The following is a 21,491-nucleotide window of genomic DNA, read 5'->3' on the forward strand; positions in this document are numbered from 1 at the left end:
GTCTGGAAGTGTTTAATGTGAGAGAGAGGAAGAAGAAACTAAAATGATTCTTGAATCTGTTTTCAGTTTTTGCATTTTTCTCCTATCTTTAATTTTATTTTAAATTACTGGATCATTAGAACAGTCACACACACCCTATTTGATTTATTGACCTCTGTCAACAATGGTGTCTTTATGAGGTATCAGCTGGTTGGTTTGTTTGTTATATCTCAAATCATCACGAGTGGAGGCCAGGTCAGCGCCTGACATTCTGCTGACTCCTGTTATCTTAACAAGATAACCGACAATAAAATGGTGTTTACAAGAGTCGGTTTATTTAATTTTGAGGGTCAGCTGTCTGTCGTGTAACTCAGATGGCTGGCTGAATTTTTCGATGAAGTGTAACATTTGTGTTGAGTGTTTCAGGGAAAGGATGTTGAGGAATGATTTACTGTTCATTTTAAATTATAGCATCACTGCAATGTGTGCAGATGACACCACCATATACTGAGTCTTAAATAAGGCTTTAAAGCAGGGACGCTTTAGGGAAAATCTAGACTGGCGGTGCTGTCAGAGACTCACCCTACAGTGATGTTATATTAAATGTTAAACAAAATTTTGAATAGAATAATTTGAATCGAGCACTTATTAACAATAATTTAGCCCAATTTTATAGCATTATTAATAACAGTACAACAATAAAGCAAACTGTTGTGTAAAACAGCACACAGCAGGGGCTGACTCAGGGTGACTCAACAGCAAGTTTTCTTTGTGTCAGGATTGTCCTGAGGTTTCAGACAAGTTGAAGTCATTTTTCCTTGCTGTAAGACGTGGTTGTTTATCTGTTTGTGGGGTTAACTCCCTATTAATAGACATAGTGTGCACATGTAATGGTTTGACCCCTGCCCTGCCCTGAGCTGAAAGTGAGTCCAACTCCATTGTGGTATGAAACATCATTATAACTGTACCAAAGATGCTGTGCTGAATGATGAGGCTGGCTAGGGTGATAACTGGTCTTTATTGTTGGTGAAAGATTCTGACATCAGACACAATGAAACACAGATTACATAACCAGTTGTCAAAATATACCACAATATTTGATCTTGAACTGATCAGCATATCAAACAGTAATAACACTACAGATGATACAGCTTAACATTAAGTATCAAATCTGCTAACACATTATATACGAATACAAAACTTTTCACCAAAACTGAAACATGACTTTCCAAACCCATAGAAGTAGTACAGAGTTGACACATTTATTATATGCATATCTACAAAGAAGTCCCAGTCGCTTTTTGGCAAAATTTGCTGCTCGGTGATTGAGGAGAGAATGACTCCTTGATGAATGTGTCTATGAAAACTTGAGGTAAGTTTTTTGTAGCGATCATCATAGTGAATTGTTACCCTTGTCATGTTTGGAGACAACATCATGGCTTTTTATTTGCTCTGGCTGAAATAAATTATGTGAGAATGTCAGTCAAGTTTGATTACCTGCAGCCTGTAATGGCACAATAGCCTCTGCCTTAAGGCTCATTTATACTCAGTGTTAGCTACATATACAAATAAAGATGAAGCCTTCTCTCTGTACTCTGCGTTCTCTGTATTTGTGCACTTTTTCTGAAAGCTTACTGACTGGTCTCAGTCCCAGGGCCTCAAAATACGCCGCCTGGGAAGTGTCCCTGGCGTCATTTTATTAATGCCAGTGAGTCAAATCATGTGACTTAGCCTATTGTTATGTATTTGTTTATTAGAACAAGATGTTTTCTTTTCTCATTGTATTCTAATCTCAAAATGCTCCAAAAGGTTTCATTAGATTTGTGTATTAAAATCACTAAAGATTTTCTTCCAGGCAAGGATTCCCCCAGACCCCCTACCTGATTTTTGTTTGCAGAGTTTGCAGGTCTGTATATTTTCATACCAATTTCTAATTTTCATATATTAGAAAATAGGACATTGTGGTTACCTGGTATGTGTGGTATACAGTAATTTCAGTAAAAACATTAAATTGGGAGCAGTCTCGCAGTTTTAATTTTTTTTTTTTTTTGCTGAGGTTATTGTCTTAATATAGTTGCATTTCTACATGAAAAACATGGAAGTAAGGTTTTACTTTGGCAAATTTACATTTATGAATGTGAAACTTAGCAAATGATGAGAATAATGAGACTGATTAGAAAATACTAAATAATAAAAAAAAAAAATGAAAATGAAAAAAACTATGAAAAATCAGATTTTTTTTTTAACAATCAGAACAACACAAATAATCTCATATCATGGTAAATATAAATCAGGTGACATAACTAAAATGTACAATGACAAGAACAAAACAAAACAAAAAATGCCCTGAAAACCCTGTGAAGTTATGGTGTGTTCAAACTATGAGCGACACCGCAACAGTGTGACAGCTAGCTACATTATCCATCACTGAAGTGTTGCCCAAGTGCTGGTTAATGTATTTGTCATCACAGGTTTGTGTGTGTCTGCTACCTCCCACAAAGCACCTCAAACAACTGTCATCTACAGTTTGTATATGGTAATAAAAATCGAGATCAGTGTCTGAGCCCCATTTTAACATCACATTTTGATGATCCCCCAGTGCATCTCTGTGAGCAACACAATGCACATAGAGCTAGCTTAGCATAAAGTCATCTAACTAAACCAATAACAAAAACACATGACTGCTGACGCTTTACTGTGTCATTAGAGTGCTGAAAAAAGCTGAGCCCAGCTCAACTTTTATTTGTCATGCCCGTCAGCAGCGACAAGTATCAGGCTTTTGTCAGTTTGTCATGTCTTGTCATTGGTTGTCGTGTCGCTCATAGTGTGAACACAGCATTAAAGATAAACCCTTAAGTCCCGAGATAGAATATCCAGATGCAATTTAATATCAAAGTACAATACATAGTCCAAACTCTCCACCAGAATATAATCAGATAATTTGACCAAAAACAGATAAACAGAAGTCCATGAAAAATGGTGGTCATAAACATTTAACCATCTTTCACCACAGCCAATTGTGATCTGTAAGATAACAAGAAAGAGGGCCTAATATGTTTTAATTTACTAATGTATATTGAACAGTGGGAGTAAATAACCTATTAGAGCAGTGAACAAGTGTTTTGAGTGCCTGAACCATAAAAAAATGCTGATTTTGTTTTTTTTTCTTCTTTTTGTTGTTACTAATGAACATTTTGCAACTTAAAACATTAAAAAGGTTTCCTTAGTGTGGTGAACAACAAGACTGACAGTGTGCACCAATACCCATACCACCATGCTATATATCATGACAGAAAAAGGTTTAGTATGTCCCAATACATAGTATGCCAAATGCAGCATGCCAAAAATACCAGGACGTCCTACTATTGATGTCCAGTTGCATATTGCAGTTTGCAAGCCAGCATACTTTTCTGGCTATTCTGACCCACAGTCCTCTGCGCAGTGCTAGATATGTCACATCGACTGAGCCGCAAACAGATGAAAGCTTGACAGCTCGTTCACAGGTGACAGAAGCCAAAATGAAGGATGACAGCTCAATCAAGTATCCGATGACCAGTTGAATATTAATAATAGAAATATTAATTGTTTAAATGAACAAAATAATTATAAAGATTATCAACAACTAAAGGACGTAAGTGAAAAAAAAAGTAATTTTTCCATGTAATTTTACTGTTGTGAATGTAAAATGACAGAATCTGCCGTGTACCTAATTTGTAAGGGCAGCTGCAGTACTTACTGAAAGTAAAAAGAAAAAGTATGTGATTCGTACTGCAGCCTAAGAGTCTCCAGCCATCTTAGCTGCTAAATGCTAATATTGGCACACTAACATGCTCATAATGACAATGACAAATGCTGATGTTTAGCAGGCAGCTATTCTGTTTACCATCTCCACCATCTTAGTTAAGCAGTAAACACAAAGCACAGTTAAGGCTGATGAGAATGCCATAAGTTCTGCAGGTATATTGTTATAAACCAATGTATTAAACACATTAAAATGTTGACCTGATGATGACTCTAGAGGAGAAGTCAGAGAATCATCAAAGTTATTAGAATTCATCCAAAGGGGAACATGAATGTCTGAACCACATTTCATTACAGTCCATTCAATAGTTGTTGAGATATTTCAGTCTGGAGCAAAGTGGTGGACAGATACTATCAGCCATAGTAGTTATACCAAAGATAAGTGACAGACAGTGCTCTTGGAGGAAAGACACAAAAATAATATTTATCGGTCAAGAAATAGGCCTATCACAACTCTGTTACATCAGCTGTTACAATGTTTAGCCCCATGCTAACATTTGCACTTGCTAAATTTAGTTTTATCACTAACTTAAAACAGCTTGCAGGTCACAAACAAGTTGTTAGTTGTGATTAAATATTTACTGACATAACCTTAGAGTAAAAGAATTAATATGGTCGACACATCTGACTTGAAACTTGATAAAATTTTAAATTAAGGTTAAGTTACAGTTCCTAAAATAACACAATAAACCTCATATTATGAAACATAATGCTAATAACATTTGATTAAAAATGTTAATAGTCATTTCCCTCTCATTATAAACTGTATGAATGACTCTGAGATTTATGTGTGAGCCTCTACACCAGGCGTTTTGGGCAGTTATGCTAGCTTGTGATAGTTAATCGTCATAGTTAATTGCTCAGGGTTGGACAGCACTGCAAATGTTTCCTAGCAGTAGTTTGACAAACCCATTCTCATTCTGAACTCGTCAAATCAGTTGCTTTGTAAGTGACCTGGGTGCTGGGAGGGGAGGTGTTTAGGTCCAACAAACCTCAGACTTTCACCCGGGGTGAATGTTGGCCAAACCATGATGTTTTTTCCAAACGTAAAATGTGCTGATGTTGCACAAGGAATTAGACATAAATACAAGGTGTTTTACAGACGCTGTAAGTTTATTTTTAAAAAGACTGCACGCATCTAACAAGCAGACACTGTACATTTCCTGTAACAAGAGTGTATTTTGAAAAGACACAATGCATGTCAATTGACACGTTGTTCCGAAACATCAACAAGAGATGCAGAAGGATACCTAGGGCGTCATATGTAGACCTAAAAGTCCACCGATAAAGCAGCGATATTTGACGAGTTGGGATGAGAACGAGCTGGTTTGACACATCACTGAAGTCTTTACTGGCTTTAGTTTTAATAGTGAAACCTGATTTAGTAAATCCCTAGTTTAAAAGTAGTCACTGAGAACTTTAAGGACTTTGTGTTCAGGGAAGAATTTATTAACAGCTGCTGCAACAGAGTCATGGTTTCTGTTAAGGAAAACCTTTAAGTGGTGTAAATGACTTAATGATATATCAGTGTGTGCATTTATTTTTTCCCTTATCTTTAGACTAATATTGATTTGAATAGCCAAATAACCAGCTCCATTATGCTGCGCTCAAATGGAATCAGGAAGACTGTATACAGCAAAGTGGATATCATTTTAGTGGATGAGAGCAGGATGGTAAAATTAGATGAGGTCAGCAGAGAATATCAGCAATGGTAACGGCAGATGGTTTTGCCGTCAAAGTTTTTGAACTTTCTGCTATCCTCCGCAATGGAATTTACAATTGGATGTTACATAGCTGCTTTACACAGGGAGAAAACATTTGCGACCTGGACAATTACTGGACATAACTACAAAAATTACATAAAGTAATGAACATAAAATAGTTTTATTTAATATAATTTGTCCAGTTCTTTATAAAAAATAAAGCATTACCATTGCAACATGTTGTCATGTGTTTTTTGTTTTGCCTTTCTGCCATTCCGAACTGTTTGTTTTTCCCGTGCCGTACAGATGGTGTTTTCTGTCTGCCTGATTCCATGTGAACGCAGCATTAGGTCATTTGCCAGACTGATATAAATGCATAAACACATGAAATCATGTTATTTATAGCCTCTGACTTTGGCCTATACCTGCTCATAAGAACAGTGAAAATTCATTGCATAACACATCTTTTAGCCTTAATGCGTTCAACCGTAACTATCCCTACACCCCCCATTACACCCCCCACTGCAGCTCCTGCTGCAGCTCCTGCTGTGGTTGCTAACCCAGCCCCAGCAAAGTATGATATTGCTCCTCCAACACCTGCTCCAGCCAAAGCAGAGCCACCAACAGAGAGCGAGATTTTCTTCCTAACATCAGGACCGTTTGCTTCTTTTTGAGCATCTTGGAACATTTTAGTGGTGTAAAAGTTTCCTTTATTTTCCTGAACCATGTAGTTGATCTTCTTCAGAAGCTCGGTGACTTGTGATGGACTGTGGTCTTCATTTTCAATAACATGACATCCCCCTTTACACTCTTCAACAAAGTTTTTAAGATTACCCTCGCCAATGAATTCTTCTATGGTTCTTGTAGCTCTCTGTAGTTCATTTCCATGGGTGAACAAAACCATACTGTAATCTACCATATTTTCACCAAAGGTCTTCTTAATGATCTTCACCATGTCCTGTCCTTCATCTGTAAATGTTTCCAATTCCATGACAAACAGGAACACATGGGGACCAGGCTCAGCCAGTGAGACACATTGCTTAATCTCTGCCATCACCTCCTCATCTTCTTTTTCTGCATGACACAGACCTGGAGTGTCGACAACAACCACGTTTTGTCGTCCGACCTTTACTTCTTCCCTCTGACATTTCTGTGTGTAAGGGATCAACAATGTTTGACCTTTAGAGGCAAGTTCCTCATCTTCCTCTGGGTACCTCAGGAGGGCGTTCATGACTGAAGTCTTCCCCGCTTGAACCTTCCCAACAAGTACAATCCTCAGCTGCTCTGCTGGAGAACATTACACAGACATCAGTGGTGGGTGCAGCAATTTTACTGAAGTAAAAGTACAAAAGTATTTCAATCAAAATATACTTAAAATACCAACAGGAAAAGTACTCATTATGCAAAAATGGCCTATTTCAGGATAATAGAATGTAATATAATGTAATATTATTGGATTTTAACTGATGCATTGATGTGTTCATCACTTTAATGTTGCAGTTGGCAAAGATGGACCTTATTTTACTTCATATACTGCTGGGTAGATTGTGTGTTGTGTTTTATCTTAAAGGGACAGTTTGCCCCCAAATCAAAAATATATCTTTTTCCTCTTACCTCTAGTGCTATTTATCAGTCTAGATTGTTTTGGTGTGACTTAGCAAGTGTTGGAGATATTGGCCATAGAGATGTCTGCCTTCTATCCGACCTCAACACTTAAGAGGCACATGACAAGACGAGAGTCAGCCTTCAATGTCCACGTTCGTATCCTTAAAAAAAAAGTTGGGTTTAAACCGGGTTAAGGCTCAGAAAATAGACATTGCTGTTGGAAAAAAAAAAAATTCTCTCTCTTTTTTTTTTTTTTATTTTTGGCACTTTGAACACCACAAGCTGTCATGTTCCACTGTTTGTTAAGTATTTTATTTTCTCCCTCATGTTTCATGTCTTGTCTTCCTGTTTTATTTTGTGATCACTCACCGCTGTCTCTGTTCCAGGTTCCTGTCTGCCCTGCCCCCTCCCCATCTGTGTGCACCTGATCCCTTATTATGTCTCCCACACCTGTGTCTAATCACTCCCGATCAGCCCTGCATATATTCCCTTGTGTGTCTTGTCTCGTTGCCAGTTCGTCGATGCTCTCTGCTCACGTTCCAGCGTTTTTCCTCAGTCATAGTCATAGTCATAGTGTGTTCCTTGCCTGTTTTTTGACCTTGCCTTTTTGCCTCACGTCTTGGATACCTCTGCCTGGTTTGTACAGCTTCCTTGTGTATATACCGCTGCCTGGAATAAACCTTGTTTTACTGTGTTTAACCGGTCTGAGTCGTGCATTTGAGCCCTGCCTTTTCTGTGCCAAAGTTCATGACACTAGCTGAGTGCCATCTAGTTTCATATACAGGCGTGATGGAAGACATCTCTACGGCTGATATCTCCAACACTAGGCAACACACACAAAAACAATCTTGACTGACAAATAGCATCACAGGTAAGAGGAAAAATGTGTATTTTTGGGAATGAACTGTCACTTCAGCCTGTAATAATCCATTTGTTGATTATATTTGTATTATTAATACAAAGTAACTAAAATTTACTAAATTTACTAAAAAACATCAACTACTATAATTATGCAGACGACACCCAAATTTACTTTGCTCTGTCACCAAGCAAACACAGTCCCATACATTCTCTCTGCAAGGGCATAAAAGACTGAATGTGCTGAACTTTCTCCAGATAAATGTAGACAAAACTATCATTGGTGCAAAATAAGAAAGGCTGAGAGTTAGCACTCATCTTAACTCTGTCTGTAAAAAACAAAGTCCAAGTCAGAAATCTTGGATTCAGAGTTTAATTTGAATAATCTATCTTATAATTCCAGCAGGTTAGATTTCTTTGAAGGATTTCTTTCAGACACCCCCCCCACACACACACACACAACTTAAACATTAATCGCAGCAGTTCTTAGGTGTCTTTCAGTGTGTCACAAAATACAGAATAATTTTTTGAAAATATACAATAATTTAGTTGAGACTGACTGTCATCTAAGTTATTCTGAGAATATGCCGGTATGTTTATGAATTGTCACACATACTCTATGGAATCTGTTGAGCATCTACAGAAAAAGCAGAACAGTTAAATTGTACCAACCAATAAGTTGTTTAAATCTTACATATACTTTATAAACTAAATGAAGGCGGACTATCCAAATAAAGAGTTACCCAAGGTTTTTGCCATATCTGGTTATTTTTGAAATATTTTGTTTTTCTCCAGAATTCCTTGATTTGTCAAAAAGCCAATACACAAGTCAAGAATTAGGCAAAACATTAATTAGTTGTGATGTCAAGTAATCAAGACAAGCAAAAATATTCAGAAAGTGAACACATGCTGTTTAAGAAGTTATCACAGCAAAATGCTAATTTTGATGTATAAACATGTATTATTACTAATATTGCTGTTATTGTTGTTTATGTACAATACAGTAAATGGGGTGTGTACAGACTGCAAAAATGACAAAATCTGAAATCTCATGTTTTAAGATAACTGACTAGATATTCAGTCAAATTAATAGAAATGAAGTGTTATAACAAATTGGGAGCTGGCAACCACCATGCATCATGGATATAACTGATGAGCTGCTTTATATTTAAGAAAATCATAATTGTGCCCAAACCCAAACACTATGCAGAGTATTAGTACTGCTCAGGATTTACTTACCAGGCAGTAGATTATCTTCACTGGCCATCTCTTTCTTGAAGGAGTAGCTGATCTTTAATGTCTTGTCACTGTGGATGTCTTGTTCTGAGTATTTTAATTTCCATCTCATCATTATATTGTAGCCTGCCTCTAGTTCCCGCCCCTGAAACATGCATCACCTGTTCCCAGCCTAAATCTGACCATTCACAGATCAGAAATACAAATGTAGTTGCAAGCAACCAATCAGGAGGCTGTGCAGAAGTATATTGGGTAGAGTACACTTCCACAGAGGACTATTTACCTAGAGAAATTTGTCATATACATGGACCTGCAGTCTGGAGTATTATTGTCCTGTTCAACAGTAATGATTGATGAATCCCAGAATACCAGAAACATAGGAATGCAATCTAATACTGAAGCCCTGCAGTAAATCCTGCCTTTGTGAAATTCATCTTATTCAGTGTATTCATTTTAATGTAATTTTGTTAGAATGTAAAAACAAGATCAGACATCACAATTACCTGAAAAAAACACCTATAAAGTTAGACAAACAAACCAATCATACAAACAGAAAAACACAACCGGAGAATTAAGTGATAATATTTCTTCTATTTTACATCATGTATTTTTAGTTTTTCTGTTTCTGCAGATTTATAATCCATATTACAATTAATCAAACTAACAATTCATTAGTCCACATAATGATGACATGTTGACATACTGTAAAACTTTAAATTGTAAAACAATTAATAGCCCGAACTATTATTTGCTTAAATCACAGAAATCAACAGGCCTATATTTAGGACAGGCCTTTAATTCCGTTCACACAAAACTGTTGCTCAGCAAAGATCAGCAAATACAACCAAATTGTTTACTTAAAACAGTATTAACATTTATTGTTTAAAGATTAGGCTTCAGATTATATAGCAATTATGAATGATTCATTAGATCTAGCTCGATCAGACAGCGAATCAAAGAGAGAGAGCTATGGCACTTGAGGATTACCACACCAGGCATACAGACTTCTTATCATTGTTATTATCATAACTTGGAATGATATTTATGAAAAACTCTTTTGATTCTTTTGATCTGAGGAACCCTATAGACTAAAGGAATATGAATAGAGGAGTTGAGGAATGGACACATAATATAAAGGTAGCCCACGCTCCCACTCTAGACAATTCTTGTAATTCCAGCGGATATGCAGCAGCACAGTTTAGAAACTCTCAAACTAATCAAAGTACACACCTTGTCTATTTTTGACGGCGCCATGGCAGGTTGCCGAGAGCAAAAAGACATGCAGTACGATTTAGCAGAGTCTGGAGTGGTGGTGCACTGTTCTGTACTGTGCAGGGACAGCTGCACAAATATGACCTTCATGGAAGAGTCATCAGAAGAAAACCTTGTGTCCTCACGACAAAATGCAGCATCAGAAGTTTGTAAAGGAACATCTAAACAAGCCTGGTGTTTTTTGAAAAGAAAAAAAAAACAACTCCTGTGGGCTGATGAGGTTAAAATAGAACTTTTTGGAAGAAATTACCAAAGTTGTGTTTGGAGAGAGAAAAGGGTGTAGAATATCATGAAAATAACACCTGTCCAACTGTTAAACATGGGGGTTGACCGATCATGCTTTGGGCTTGTGTTGCAGCCAGTAGCACAGGGAACATTTCACAGGTAGTGGGAATATGGATTCAGTTAAAGCCTTTGGAAACACAGCTTGAAATAGTAAAAATGCATATATTATATCAAAGTCGAGTGTCTCATTAATCATCCACAAAAGTCTGAGTGAAAATAACCATTAATAACTATTAGAAAACCAGCAGCTCATTTTGCTGTTTAGACCACTTGCCAGGACAGAGTGGGCGTGGCAGATAACGCTCTGATTGACAGCTCCCTCGTTTTCGTCCAGCCGTACATGTTTGAGCCCTCTGATGATTCAGAGCATGAAGCAGAAGCCCTGCCAGCTGAAAATGATTCCTTTCAGGTGGTCACTGAATGGTAAATTTCAAAATGTTTTGTGATTCATATTAATTAGGCTGACCAAACGTCCTCTTTTGCCCGGACATGTCCACTTTTCACGTCCCGTCCGGGGGGGTTTTATAAACTGATGATAATGTCCGGTTTTCCTTTTCTGTGTGTGTGTGTGTGTGTGTGTGTGTGTGTGTGTGTGTGTGTGTGTTAGAGTGCGGCACGGGCTGCATATTTCTGTCCGAACCCGAACCGAGCCCAACATTATTTAATGACCACAGCACTGAGTTTGTGTCACACAGTGGTTACAGGCTATTTAACAGGCCGGGCGTGCGCCGTGGGTGCTCAGCGGAGAGGGAGACCTCCGTGTTTGAGAAGGGAGCGGGAGGCGGGAGGTCCGACGCTTCTAGCGAGAGGAGAGGGAGAAATAAAACAAAATAAGATAAAATAGGAAAAACCTGTCTCCCTCTTTTATTTTATATTCAGCGTTTAATCAAGGCGGAGGCGGACGGCTGGAGGTCCGAGACTTCCAGAGAGGAGAGAGGTAGAAACAAACAGCCAGTGTGTGTCTGTGTGTGTTATGTTCAGGTGTTGTCACGTAAATAACAGTGCCCAAGCAATAAACAGGACAGACAATAGGATTTTATTAACTTTTACACTACATTTTCACTGAAAGCTGACCGAATCCGACCCGAGCACGAATACAATTTATAGCTACATTTTTGACCAAACCCGGCTTGACCTGTCGGGTACCATCGGGTTCGGATCGCCACACTCTAGTGTGTGTATGTGTCCCCTATAGGGGCCTATCTGAATTTCTGTCTTTGAGAGATATTATTTTGTGATATAACTGAATTTTCTATCCATACATATAAATTTTATATATATAAAAATTATAAGGCATCTTTGAGTAAACTGTGAGTATCATTTAAGTAGGCTATGTCGTGGCCGGCCGAGTGTCCTCTTTTTTGGAAATCAAAATATGGTCACCCTATATTAATGTTACTTTGTAGAATAGTTAGCATAACTTTTACATGCAATGTTACGGCCAGGCTCCACCGGCTGCAAACGTACAGCGTAGCGCCGCGGCGTATTCATTTGGGCTCCACTGACTGTGTACGGAAGCGACACGTAGAGAAGCCAGCGGGGTTGTTTACCGTTTGCTGAGCCGAGAGGCTGCATGTAGGCTGCATGAAATGTTAAAGCATTTTCCACCTAAGTTATTACATATATTTGAGTTATCTACAAGTTTACTGTACTGTTTGTCATCTACTCGCTTTCAAATGTCTGCCACGGACACAGTGTCACGGATAAACAATAGAAGAGCCACGTAAAATAGAGAGTTGTTGCACCGCTCTCGTTGCCGGCGGAGCTGCTGTAATTGATTAACAGGGGGGCGAGCTGCTACGGGACTCGCGCTGCAGACATGCCCGGTTGAGCCCGACCGTTAGCTGAGATAAATGACAACGGGAGGCTAGCGCTTTGCCTTTCTTCGTTGAGATATACGTTTTCATTGAAAACATAAATCTGCTCCGTTTTTCTGATAGTAGCCTTTTTCATTCAAACACATCCAGTCTTAATAGATTAAATATGTCCTTACTCTGACACACACACCGACCCTCAAAGCGAGAGAGACCAGTGCCGGCCGGCTGTCTCTCTGCCGTTGTGTAGAAGTAGGCCTATTTGCCCGCCTCAAATAATGTTCCCCTCCGGCTAAAATTGTGCTGTTTCCCGCAGCATCACCTCCACAATTGGGGATATGTTTATGCGTAGCAAAGCTAACTGCTTGGGGTTGGAGTTAGGGGTGAGGAAGGGTGCACATTACGTCCCCTCCCCACCAGCCGACACCGGCACCGGGCCCGGGGGGCAAGCCCGGCCACTCACAAGCCGCCTCTTCCTGCAGTTCCACGAGCTGCAAAGGCTCGGATTGTCCGGGCTCTGGAGTCGGTCAACCTGATTCGAGTGCTGCTGGGAGCCCGCCGGAGGCAGAGCCTCCGCTGGGTCGCAGCCGAGCGGTTCAGCCAGTTTACGATCTGTATTTTCTAAACATCAGACTAGAAAGAGGAGTTGGCTCAGACTCAAAGAGGCAGATTTAGCTGGAGTAGAAGGTTTTGTTGCGCTGCCCCTGGGGGGCGGGATGAGACAACTGACTGATGATTTATGATTGGTTTGGAATTTATTGCGTAATAAATCTCAGAGATAACCATGGCCAAATCAAACCCAATTTCAAGAATGTACAAAAACTTAAAAGACAGATATTTCGAATTTGGATGGAAACAGATTTCTAATTGTTTTACATGTTTAATATTATGTACATAAGACCCTAAATTACATAGTTAGAAGGCTATTGTGGATTTGGGTTTCCAGAGGCTTTAAATTCCAGCAAATTCTGGAAGCAACCATCACATCATCTGTAAAAAAAAAAAAAAAAGGCTGAAGATGAAGAGAGGATGGCTTCTACAACAGGACAATGATCATAAACACACCTCGAAATCCACTATGGACTACCTCAAAAGGAGCAAGCTGAAGGTTTTGCCATGGCCCTCATAGTCCCCTGACATAAAAATCATTATGTCACCTCAAAAGAGCAGTGTGTACAAGATGGCCCAAGAATCTCACAGAGCTAGAAGTCTTTTGTAGGCTGTAAGTGTTTCGAAGCTGTGACACTTGCCAAGGGGGGCGCTACTAAGTACTGACCATGCAGGGTGCCCAAACTTTTGCTTCAGGCCCTTTTCCTTTTTTGTTATTTTTAAACTGTAATTACAAAAAAAAAGTAATCTTACTGAAAATATTAAAGAAGTGTGTCGCTATTCACAGTAAACAACATTTTGACCAGAGGTGCCCAAACTTTTGCATGTCACTGTATGAGCAGCAGGAGCGATATCTGTCCTCTAGTGTGACTGCTTCATCTACGTTAAGTGATCAGCAAAGATACTGCCACTGACTACTGCCTGAGTGTGGGCAAAGAGTAGCCAGCAGGCTTAAGGGCATAGTTTTTAAAATTTTATTTGAAAATGCCAATCCTGTAATGAGTCAACAACCTCCCTACTGAACCACAGTCAACCAAAAAGTTACTTAAAATTTGATCTGAAGACCAAGACTAAACTGAAACTGGAAGACGGTACCACAGGAGAGGAACTGAAGGCTGTGGTACTAGGAACTCTCTGAGATATTATGGTGTCTGACCAGAAGAGCTTTGTAGGTGAAGAGGAGGATTTTAAATTTAAATCTGGATTCTACAGGGAGCCAGTGCATGGAAACTTATATGACAGAAATATGATCTTTTTTCCTAGTTGCTGTCAGTGCACTGACAATTTCAAGTTTCTACAACTTGAAATTGTTGGGTCAAACAACAATTTCTCTCTTGGGTCAGATTAGCTTAACTTTTCTGCTAGTCAAGCTATGAAGTCAGCTTAACTCTTTGCAGTTGTTGGTCCTGGTTATTGTTTTTCTCTGAAAGCAAGTAGGCCTGACATAATACAACACATGCTGCGGCACTCTGGATCAACTGTGGAGTCTTTAGAGACTTATTGGAGCAGCCTGATAAATGAAGCAGTGTCACATATGATTAAACTCTGACATTCCATCTCAAAATGAAACTTTTTTTTGCTGTAAGTATAATTATTCAGCTGTAGATATACACAGGTTAGTGAACCTAAATATAATTTGATGTCATAAATTGTATGTGTTGTACAATAATGGACATCATACAGATAGATTAGGCATATTTCAATTTATTCATATGATGCAAACATACAGTATATAGAAAAGCAAGGACTTGAAGTGGTTAAAAGAGGGCTCTTTTTAATTCAGCTCATCAAAATCAAACCAGTACAGCAAATCCCACATGTCGAATAAAAACCAATATATGAGAAAGTGAACAATGATGCAATATAATTGTTTGGATAATAAAAAGATAAAATAATGCCAACCTTTTTTACTGAAGTGTTATACAAGGATATAACACATATGCATGTGCAAAAAAAAAGCAATTAAAGAGTTTCAACACAAGTGCAGTTTACTACAGGATATAATTACAGAAGACAAAAGTCAGAAGTCAGATTAATCTCAGAATATCTGAAATGTCTTTACACAGTTAAACAGACCCAGCATAAACAGTTTTTCCCTTAAAAACTAAATAAATATTTAACTTAATATCGAGTACAGTCACTCAAAACTGTTGAAAACTCCCCTACATAAACCTTTTTATGGAGGGGGAGGGTAGTAGTAGTAGTAGTTCAGAAAGAAAAGTTCAGCCCACTCCCACAGTACAAACAATAATTTTATACTTTGAAAACAAATTGCAGTTGATACATGGCGCATCCACACTGTTGCAAACACCAGCTATATGAACACGTGTTTGGTGTGTTCCAGGTTCTTTGGAAAAGGCAGGTGCTGGCATGAAGCCATTTGAAGCTCCAGACCATAAGCCATTCTTTTTGCCATTCTACACGCTCTGAGGCAACAATACATTTGGCAGTATGAGAGTTCTGAAACTGTCCCCATTAAGCGGCTCTTTCACACATGCAGTTTAATTCATTAAATGATTTATTATTGTCTTTTAGTTCAGGTCAAGTTCATGCTCACACTGACTTTTTACACATTAACCAAAGGGAGTAAACATAGAGTCATATAGACATATGTCAGGTTGATGTTTTGAGGTGATGTCATATTCATCAGTCCATCATAAGGATACCCGTGAGGTCAATCTGCACTACACCCTCAAATTTTGCTACAGCTGTTGTATTAGTTTTTAGGAAGGTGTACCTAACAAACTGGCAAATGAGTTTATAGTAATGGCAGCTTAACAAAAAACTCTAAACTTATGTAGTTTCAATTGACTAACTGTACCTGAAATATTTTTTTTAGTTTCTGATACTTTCTTGAGAAGATAAGATGTTCCCTTGTGTGTGGCTGTTAGATAATGCTCCATGTATCAACTGTCCACAAATCATCAATACAGCAGAGTCTACACATTTAGTGCATTTTGAATAAAGTGTAATGTTTAAGATGTTCTCTGTAAAAGAAAAGAGAAAAGAAAAGAAAAAGGAAAAGAAAAAAGAACAAAAGCATGATACATTTACACCCTTTCGTCATTATCATTTCCCTGTGTCATATGTTTTTTAGTGCTGGTTTGATGAGCTCTGACTCACTTTTTTGAAAGCCTCAGGTGGCATCCATTCATAAGCAATATTTTCCACTGTTTTAAGGAAACCGCTCACAACCATATTTGCAGTTGAACCTTGTCCCAGCACTTTGTCTAGACCCTTAGAGATTAAGCTCTCCCAACATACTGCCGATTTTCCATCATCACATTGCTTTACTTCGATTGCTCTCTTAGCCTCTTCAAGCAATTCATTTCTGTAGTAGCTTCCTCCATTTTTTTGGATTATGTTGTTGATCTTCACCAGTAGGCCGGTAACTTGAGACTCATTCTCAGGTTCGTTGTTGTTGAAGACATGGTACACTGCACAAGACTCGCTGATGAACTTTTTGAGACTTTCATTTTTTTCAATGAAAGCGCCAACCTCGCGTCCTGGCTCACCATGGGTGAACAAGACGATGGTATGATGTTCTGCATCTTTGAAGACTTTCTTGAAGCGTTCCAGCATTTCTTTGTCTTCTTTTCTGAAGGTACCTAGCTTAAGCACCAACAGGAACACATGAGGACCGGGTGAAATCAGTGTGGTGCAATCTAAGATCTCATTCATCACCTCTTCACGATCTTTGTAGGTGTGAAACAGACCTGGAGTATCAACAACAGCCAGAGTTTGTCCATTCACTTTTCTTGTCATGATCTTGCATTTTGCTGTCACAGATGCAGAGGACAGTTTAGTAGTAAAACTGTGGCTCTGTAGGATGGTGTTTCCTGATGCACTCTTCCCAACTCCAGTCTTTCCCAAGAGCACAATCCTCACCACGGATTCCTCTGACTCTGTTGGAAAATTTTAAACAGATATGATTTATGTTATAGAAAGTTGTATTAGTCATGACCACAAACACACACAAGTATACACACACACACACACACACACACACGGATATCTGTATATACTGATTCGTGATCTGAACCTTCCATTTTCATAGATAATACAGCTGTATAGTGCACACTTCAAGTACCACAAAGTTATTAAAATCAATACAATGTGCTTGACAATTGAAAAGCTCTGAAATGCATTAAGAAAAAGTTCCCTGCATCCAGGCTGTTCCTTAATGTTTAATTTTTTTAATAGATGAAAAAACAAATTAATGTTCTTCCCCTTGTCGCTGTCTCAAGGGGATTTCTTTCTACCTTAAAGATAGTATTCTCAGCCTTCCCTGAGTTAGCCTATCTGGATGAACTGTATTCCCTTGATTCTTTTTTTTCTCGTTTTTTTTTTTTTGTTTTAGTCCTCTGTATAATTTTTGTGCGGATTAGGCAACATTAATATACTGCAGGGTGGTGAAACACCATGCACCATAGATGACAGCAAAGTGCTATAGAAAGGGCTGTATAGGTCATTTTAGCTGACCCCAATTAGGTAAAAAATGCCTTGATCAGCCTTGATACCTGTCTTTGAGATCGGATCAGGACTGAGTGTGTCGATCATTATTTCTTTGTGTTAGGAATATTTTTGGTACTCCTCCCAGTTTTTAAAATAAAAAAGAATGTGGATAAAATCACAAGGTATGAATGCAATATCTGTAAAATATCATAGTGATGTTAAAAATAGTGTTGGGAAATTTGAGTGTCATGTTGCCTCAGTATAACTGGATCTGAACCCATGATTATGGTGAACTTTTGAGTTTTATGAGTTGTTATGTACCTTTCAAGCCACAGAATTGCAGGGAACACTGACAAGATGTGTAAGTAGGTAGTGGAGGTAAAACAACTTTTGTTTTTTGAACTTTACAAAATATGAAGCTTTAGTTCATATAGAGCTGATAACTTACAAAATGAACAAGTGTTTTACTTTAATTTTTGTGATGATTGGGTTTATGTTTAGTTATTTTCACAGTAAAAAAGCTAATCTAATAACATGTGTGTATGTCTTATCATGACATCAGCAGAAATAAGAAATGACATGAAGATGATGAAAGTATTTATATCAATATTCAAAGCAGCAGCACAACAGACACTAAGGCCTCTAGTTTCACAGACCGGGCGCGGCGGGGGCACAGCGCACCTGTGCTTCGCCAACTGGGTGTGGCCAGGCAGATTTTGCAAGTTTGGCAAACCGTGCGCGCTAGCGCAGCTACTCCTCTTTCCCACCTCCGTCCCTCCTACCTGCGCAAGTCGGAAAGAGGGAGGAGAGAAGGCGTGGAGTGGGTTTTACACACATCACACCAATCAAATGAGCCCCTCTCCTCGCCCTTAAATGTGCCATGCGAAGGCGTAATGAGAGTTTACTCAATTCGCCATGGCAGAAGAGAGCAGCAGCGTCAGACGGCCAAACTTCTCCCAGGAGGAAACTGATGTTTTGGTCCGGGAGGTCCAAGCTCGCAGTGTCCGAATATACGGAACTACTCAGGCTGATGATGCAAAGGTAGCCTGAGAGGAGGTCACCACAATTGTAAATCAATGTTGCGTTTCTCTCGTGCACACACGCTCTCTCTTTCTCTCTCGCAGTCTCACTCTGTTTCTTTTCTTTTGGCTTTTCTAAGATGACAGATGCTGAATATATACTCCCTATCTGATGCTGTGGCTGTTTGTGGTTGGCTGAGAGGGATGTGAACTCATTAGTTTGGAGTTGTGTTAATCAAATCAGGTTGGGTTTCCATTATGCGTGCCAAACGTGCCAAACGGTGCCAATCCCCTTTGATCTGACATCAGATGTGATGGGACAGTCGATATAGAGATACATTTATGTGCTGATTGCAGATAGTTGCATTGAATAGTGTTTTTTGTGGCTATTTATTGCATCGTTAATGTGCCTGACATTCTGGAAACCTGCCTGTGAGGTTTTGGTGACGTGTGCGCACTGTCCGCCGTAGGCTTGTGCCGATTTCCGGTTTAACTGGTTTCGGCCCAGTTTAAGAGCTCTTACCGGTTTAATTCACGTCAACTGTATAAATGGGAGGAGAAAAAAAAAAGAACAAAAAAAAAAGCTTTTCACATCGGCGGCGTGTCAAGGGACTATATTCAACTTATCTTACATTGTAACATGCATTATGACAACTTAATAAGGTTTATGTTTGTTCATAAATGAAGTGGAGGAGACTACAAGTGCTTTGTTTAGTTTTTCTCAGAGGCTTCAGAGGGACTTCGCAGCTCCGCTCTGCTCAGCTGTCTGCTGCTGCTGCGAGAGGTCAAATTTCAATGGGGCGGGGAAAAGTGCGAGGGAGTCAGCAGTCATTCAGTTTGTTGCCCTAGTAACTCGTTTCCACTGAAGAAGTTCCTGGTACTATTTGGGGGGCTGGAACTACTACAGGAACGTCTTGTCGCTCAGCCCTCTCAACCGCCGTGTCTCCACTGAGCGAACGGAGTCGGAGGAAGGTCCCTTGATATCCGTCTGCGTCTTCTTCTTCTTGTGTGTGTAAACTCTCTTTTTATATACTACTTTTAATTATATAGTACTTTTAAACCCATCACAAAAAACAGATTTTATTTATGCCTTTTCATCAGTCTCCCAGTTTCCTCTGCAACCTTTGCCATTAAAAGAGCCATTTTTGACCAACCTAATTTAAAAAAAATCTGTGTGGCTTTGAAAAATATGTTTGAGCCTTATAATCAAGGTAAATAGCCTATTAAGTCTAAATTAGTGTATACTTATGATCTAAATAAGCATTTGTTAATATGTTTTACCACAAGGTGGACACTGTGCAGGTCACTATTAATAATTATCTGGTACTTAAATTTTGTAGAGCTGGCAGTGAGAACAAACAAATCTGTCCACGCACTACTACATTCTCTATTTTATTCAATTTACTTTTTTGGATTTGGCATCCATAGCTAACCAGCCACTGCTATTGAGGTTCAGCAACATTTGGATTCATAGAATGAATTTCCATAGACTTCTTTTCTCAAAGGCTCAAGGAGCCACTGGACAGGGGCTAAAGAGCCACATGTGGCTCCGGAGCCACAGGTTGCCTACCCCTGATGTAGAATGTCACATTTCAGAATAATATATATCATATTATTGTTTTATAATTATTTCTGCATTATTGTATTCACCTTAATGTTGCGGCTGGTAAAGTTGGAGCTCATTTTAATTACTTTATATACTACTGGGCAGGCTATCTATAAAAATACATACATTTTTTAAAGTTTATATTTTGTATCAGTAATCTGTTTCTGCAAGTGACTAAAGTCATCAAAAGTACAATATTTCCCATGAGATGTAGCAGAGTAGAGGTATATAGTAGCACAAAATCAAAATACTCAAGTAAATTACAAGTACCTCAAAATCATACTTAAGTACAGTATCTGACTAAATGTACATTTTTGTGAGTCCTCAAGTTAAAGAAACAATTGAGAGGATATACACACACACTTTAAAATGTAATATAATAGTGCAATTATGCCAAATATGAATATATTGTTAGTTTGAATGTTTCCTGATATGCATATATATATGACAATGATCTTTCTTCTTTCAAAATCTTAATTTGTTAAGAAGCCAAGTAATGCGTAATACAACAAACAAGGACTGTGAAGGAAGTAAAACTACAAAAAATAAACTTAACAACTGCAAAGGACTGTTTAGGTGGTTATAAAAATAAATTAAAGTGGAGACTTAAATATCATGATTGAAAAGAGGTTTCTTTTAAAAATTATTGATGTTAATGATACATGAAAACAGTTGTATTAACTAAAGATTAACATGTTGCTCTGCTGGTTTATCAAACACAAAAGAAAGAGAATTGTATGTGAAATATACTTACCAGACTGAAGAAGTTTGCTGTTCATCTTTGTCTTTTAAAAGCAGTTGATCTGTGATGTCTTGTTGCTGTTGGTGTCTTGCTGTTGAGTAGTTTCATCTTTATATATCATAAAGTCTGTGTAGTTCCCTCCCCTTAAACACATGTCATCTGTTACCTAGCCAGTTTGAGGAAAGACAGCACAGACAGCCAACCAGTCACAGGCCAGAAACCAAAATGTAGCCAAACAAAAGTGTATTTTTATTGGGTTTGTAGTTACTGTTATGTTTAGGTTGTTTTTGTAGCAGATTTTCCATTTTATATGTCACTGTTCCTAGCATGTAGTGATTCACAAGTAGTGTGTGTGCAATGATATTCGATTACCTTCATGTGGAATTTAGCAAGATGCAAAGGAAGCCTTGTTTTGCTGTGTGCAGCAGCCCCTTCCCAAAAATAAGGTTGATAGAAAAATAGGGTAGCCTATCTTGACTTGTCAGCTACTGGTTGAGCTCCCAACAC

The 21,491-nt window shown here is 38.5% G+C and overlaps 2 protein-coding genes across 3 annotated transcripts; both read right to left on the reverse strand.

Moving 5' to 3' along the window:
* Positions 1 to 978: 978 nt before the first annotated feature.
* LOC117268311 (GTPase IMAP family member 9-like) lies at positions 979 to 9,257 on the reverse strand. 2 transcript variants are annotated; one of them, XM_078161621.1, is made up of 2 exons: positions 9,186 to 9,257; positions 979 to 6,770 (listed from the first exon to the last, which is right to left on the reverse strand). In XM_078161621.1, exons 1-2 carry the CDS (start codon positions 9,211 to 9,213, stop codon positions 5,932 to 5,934), a joined length of 867 nt encoding a protein of 288 aa, XP_078017747.1. In that variant the 5' UTR covers positions 9,214 to 9,257; the 3' UTR covers positions 979 to 5,931. The 2 variants fall into 2 exon arrangements, with proteins under 2 accessions (XP_078017747.1, XP_078017748.1); XM_078161622.1 differs by having other exon boundaries at positions 979 to 6,767; positions 9,186 to 9,246.
* A 5,653-nt stretch (positions 9,258 to 14,910) lies between these two features.
* Positions 14,911 to 21,075, reverse strand: LOC117268873 (GTPase IMAP family member 5-like). Its single transcript, XM_033645611.2, has 2 exons — positions 20,997 to 21,075; positions 14,911 to 17,067 (listed from the first exon to the last, which is right to left on the reverse strand). The coding sequence occupies exons 1-2, from the start codon at positions 21,019 to 21,021 to the stop codon at positions 16,256 to 16,258; spliced, it is 837 nt and encodes a 278-aa protein (XP_033501502.1). The 5' UTR covers positions 21,022 to 21,075; the 3' UTR covers positions 14,911 to 16,255.
* Positions 21,076 to 21,491: the final 416 nt, after the last annotated feature.

This window comes from Epinephelus lanceolatus, chromosome 18 (assembly GCF_041903045.1).
Source record: "Epinephelus lanceolatus isolate andai-2023 chromosome 18, ASM4190304v1, whole genome shotgun sequence".
Classification (NCBI taxonomy): domain Eukaryota; kingdom Metazoa; phylum Chordata; class Actinopteri; order Perciformes; family Serranidae; genus Epinephelus; species Epinephelus lanceolatus.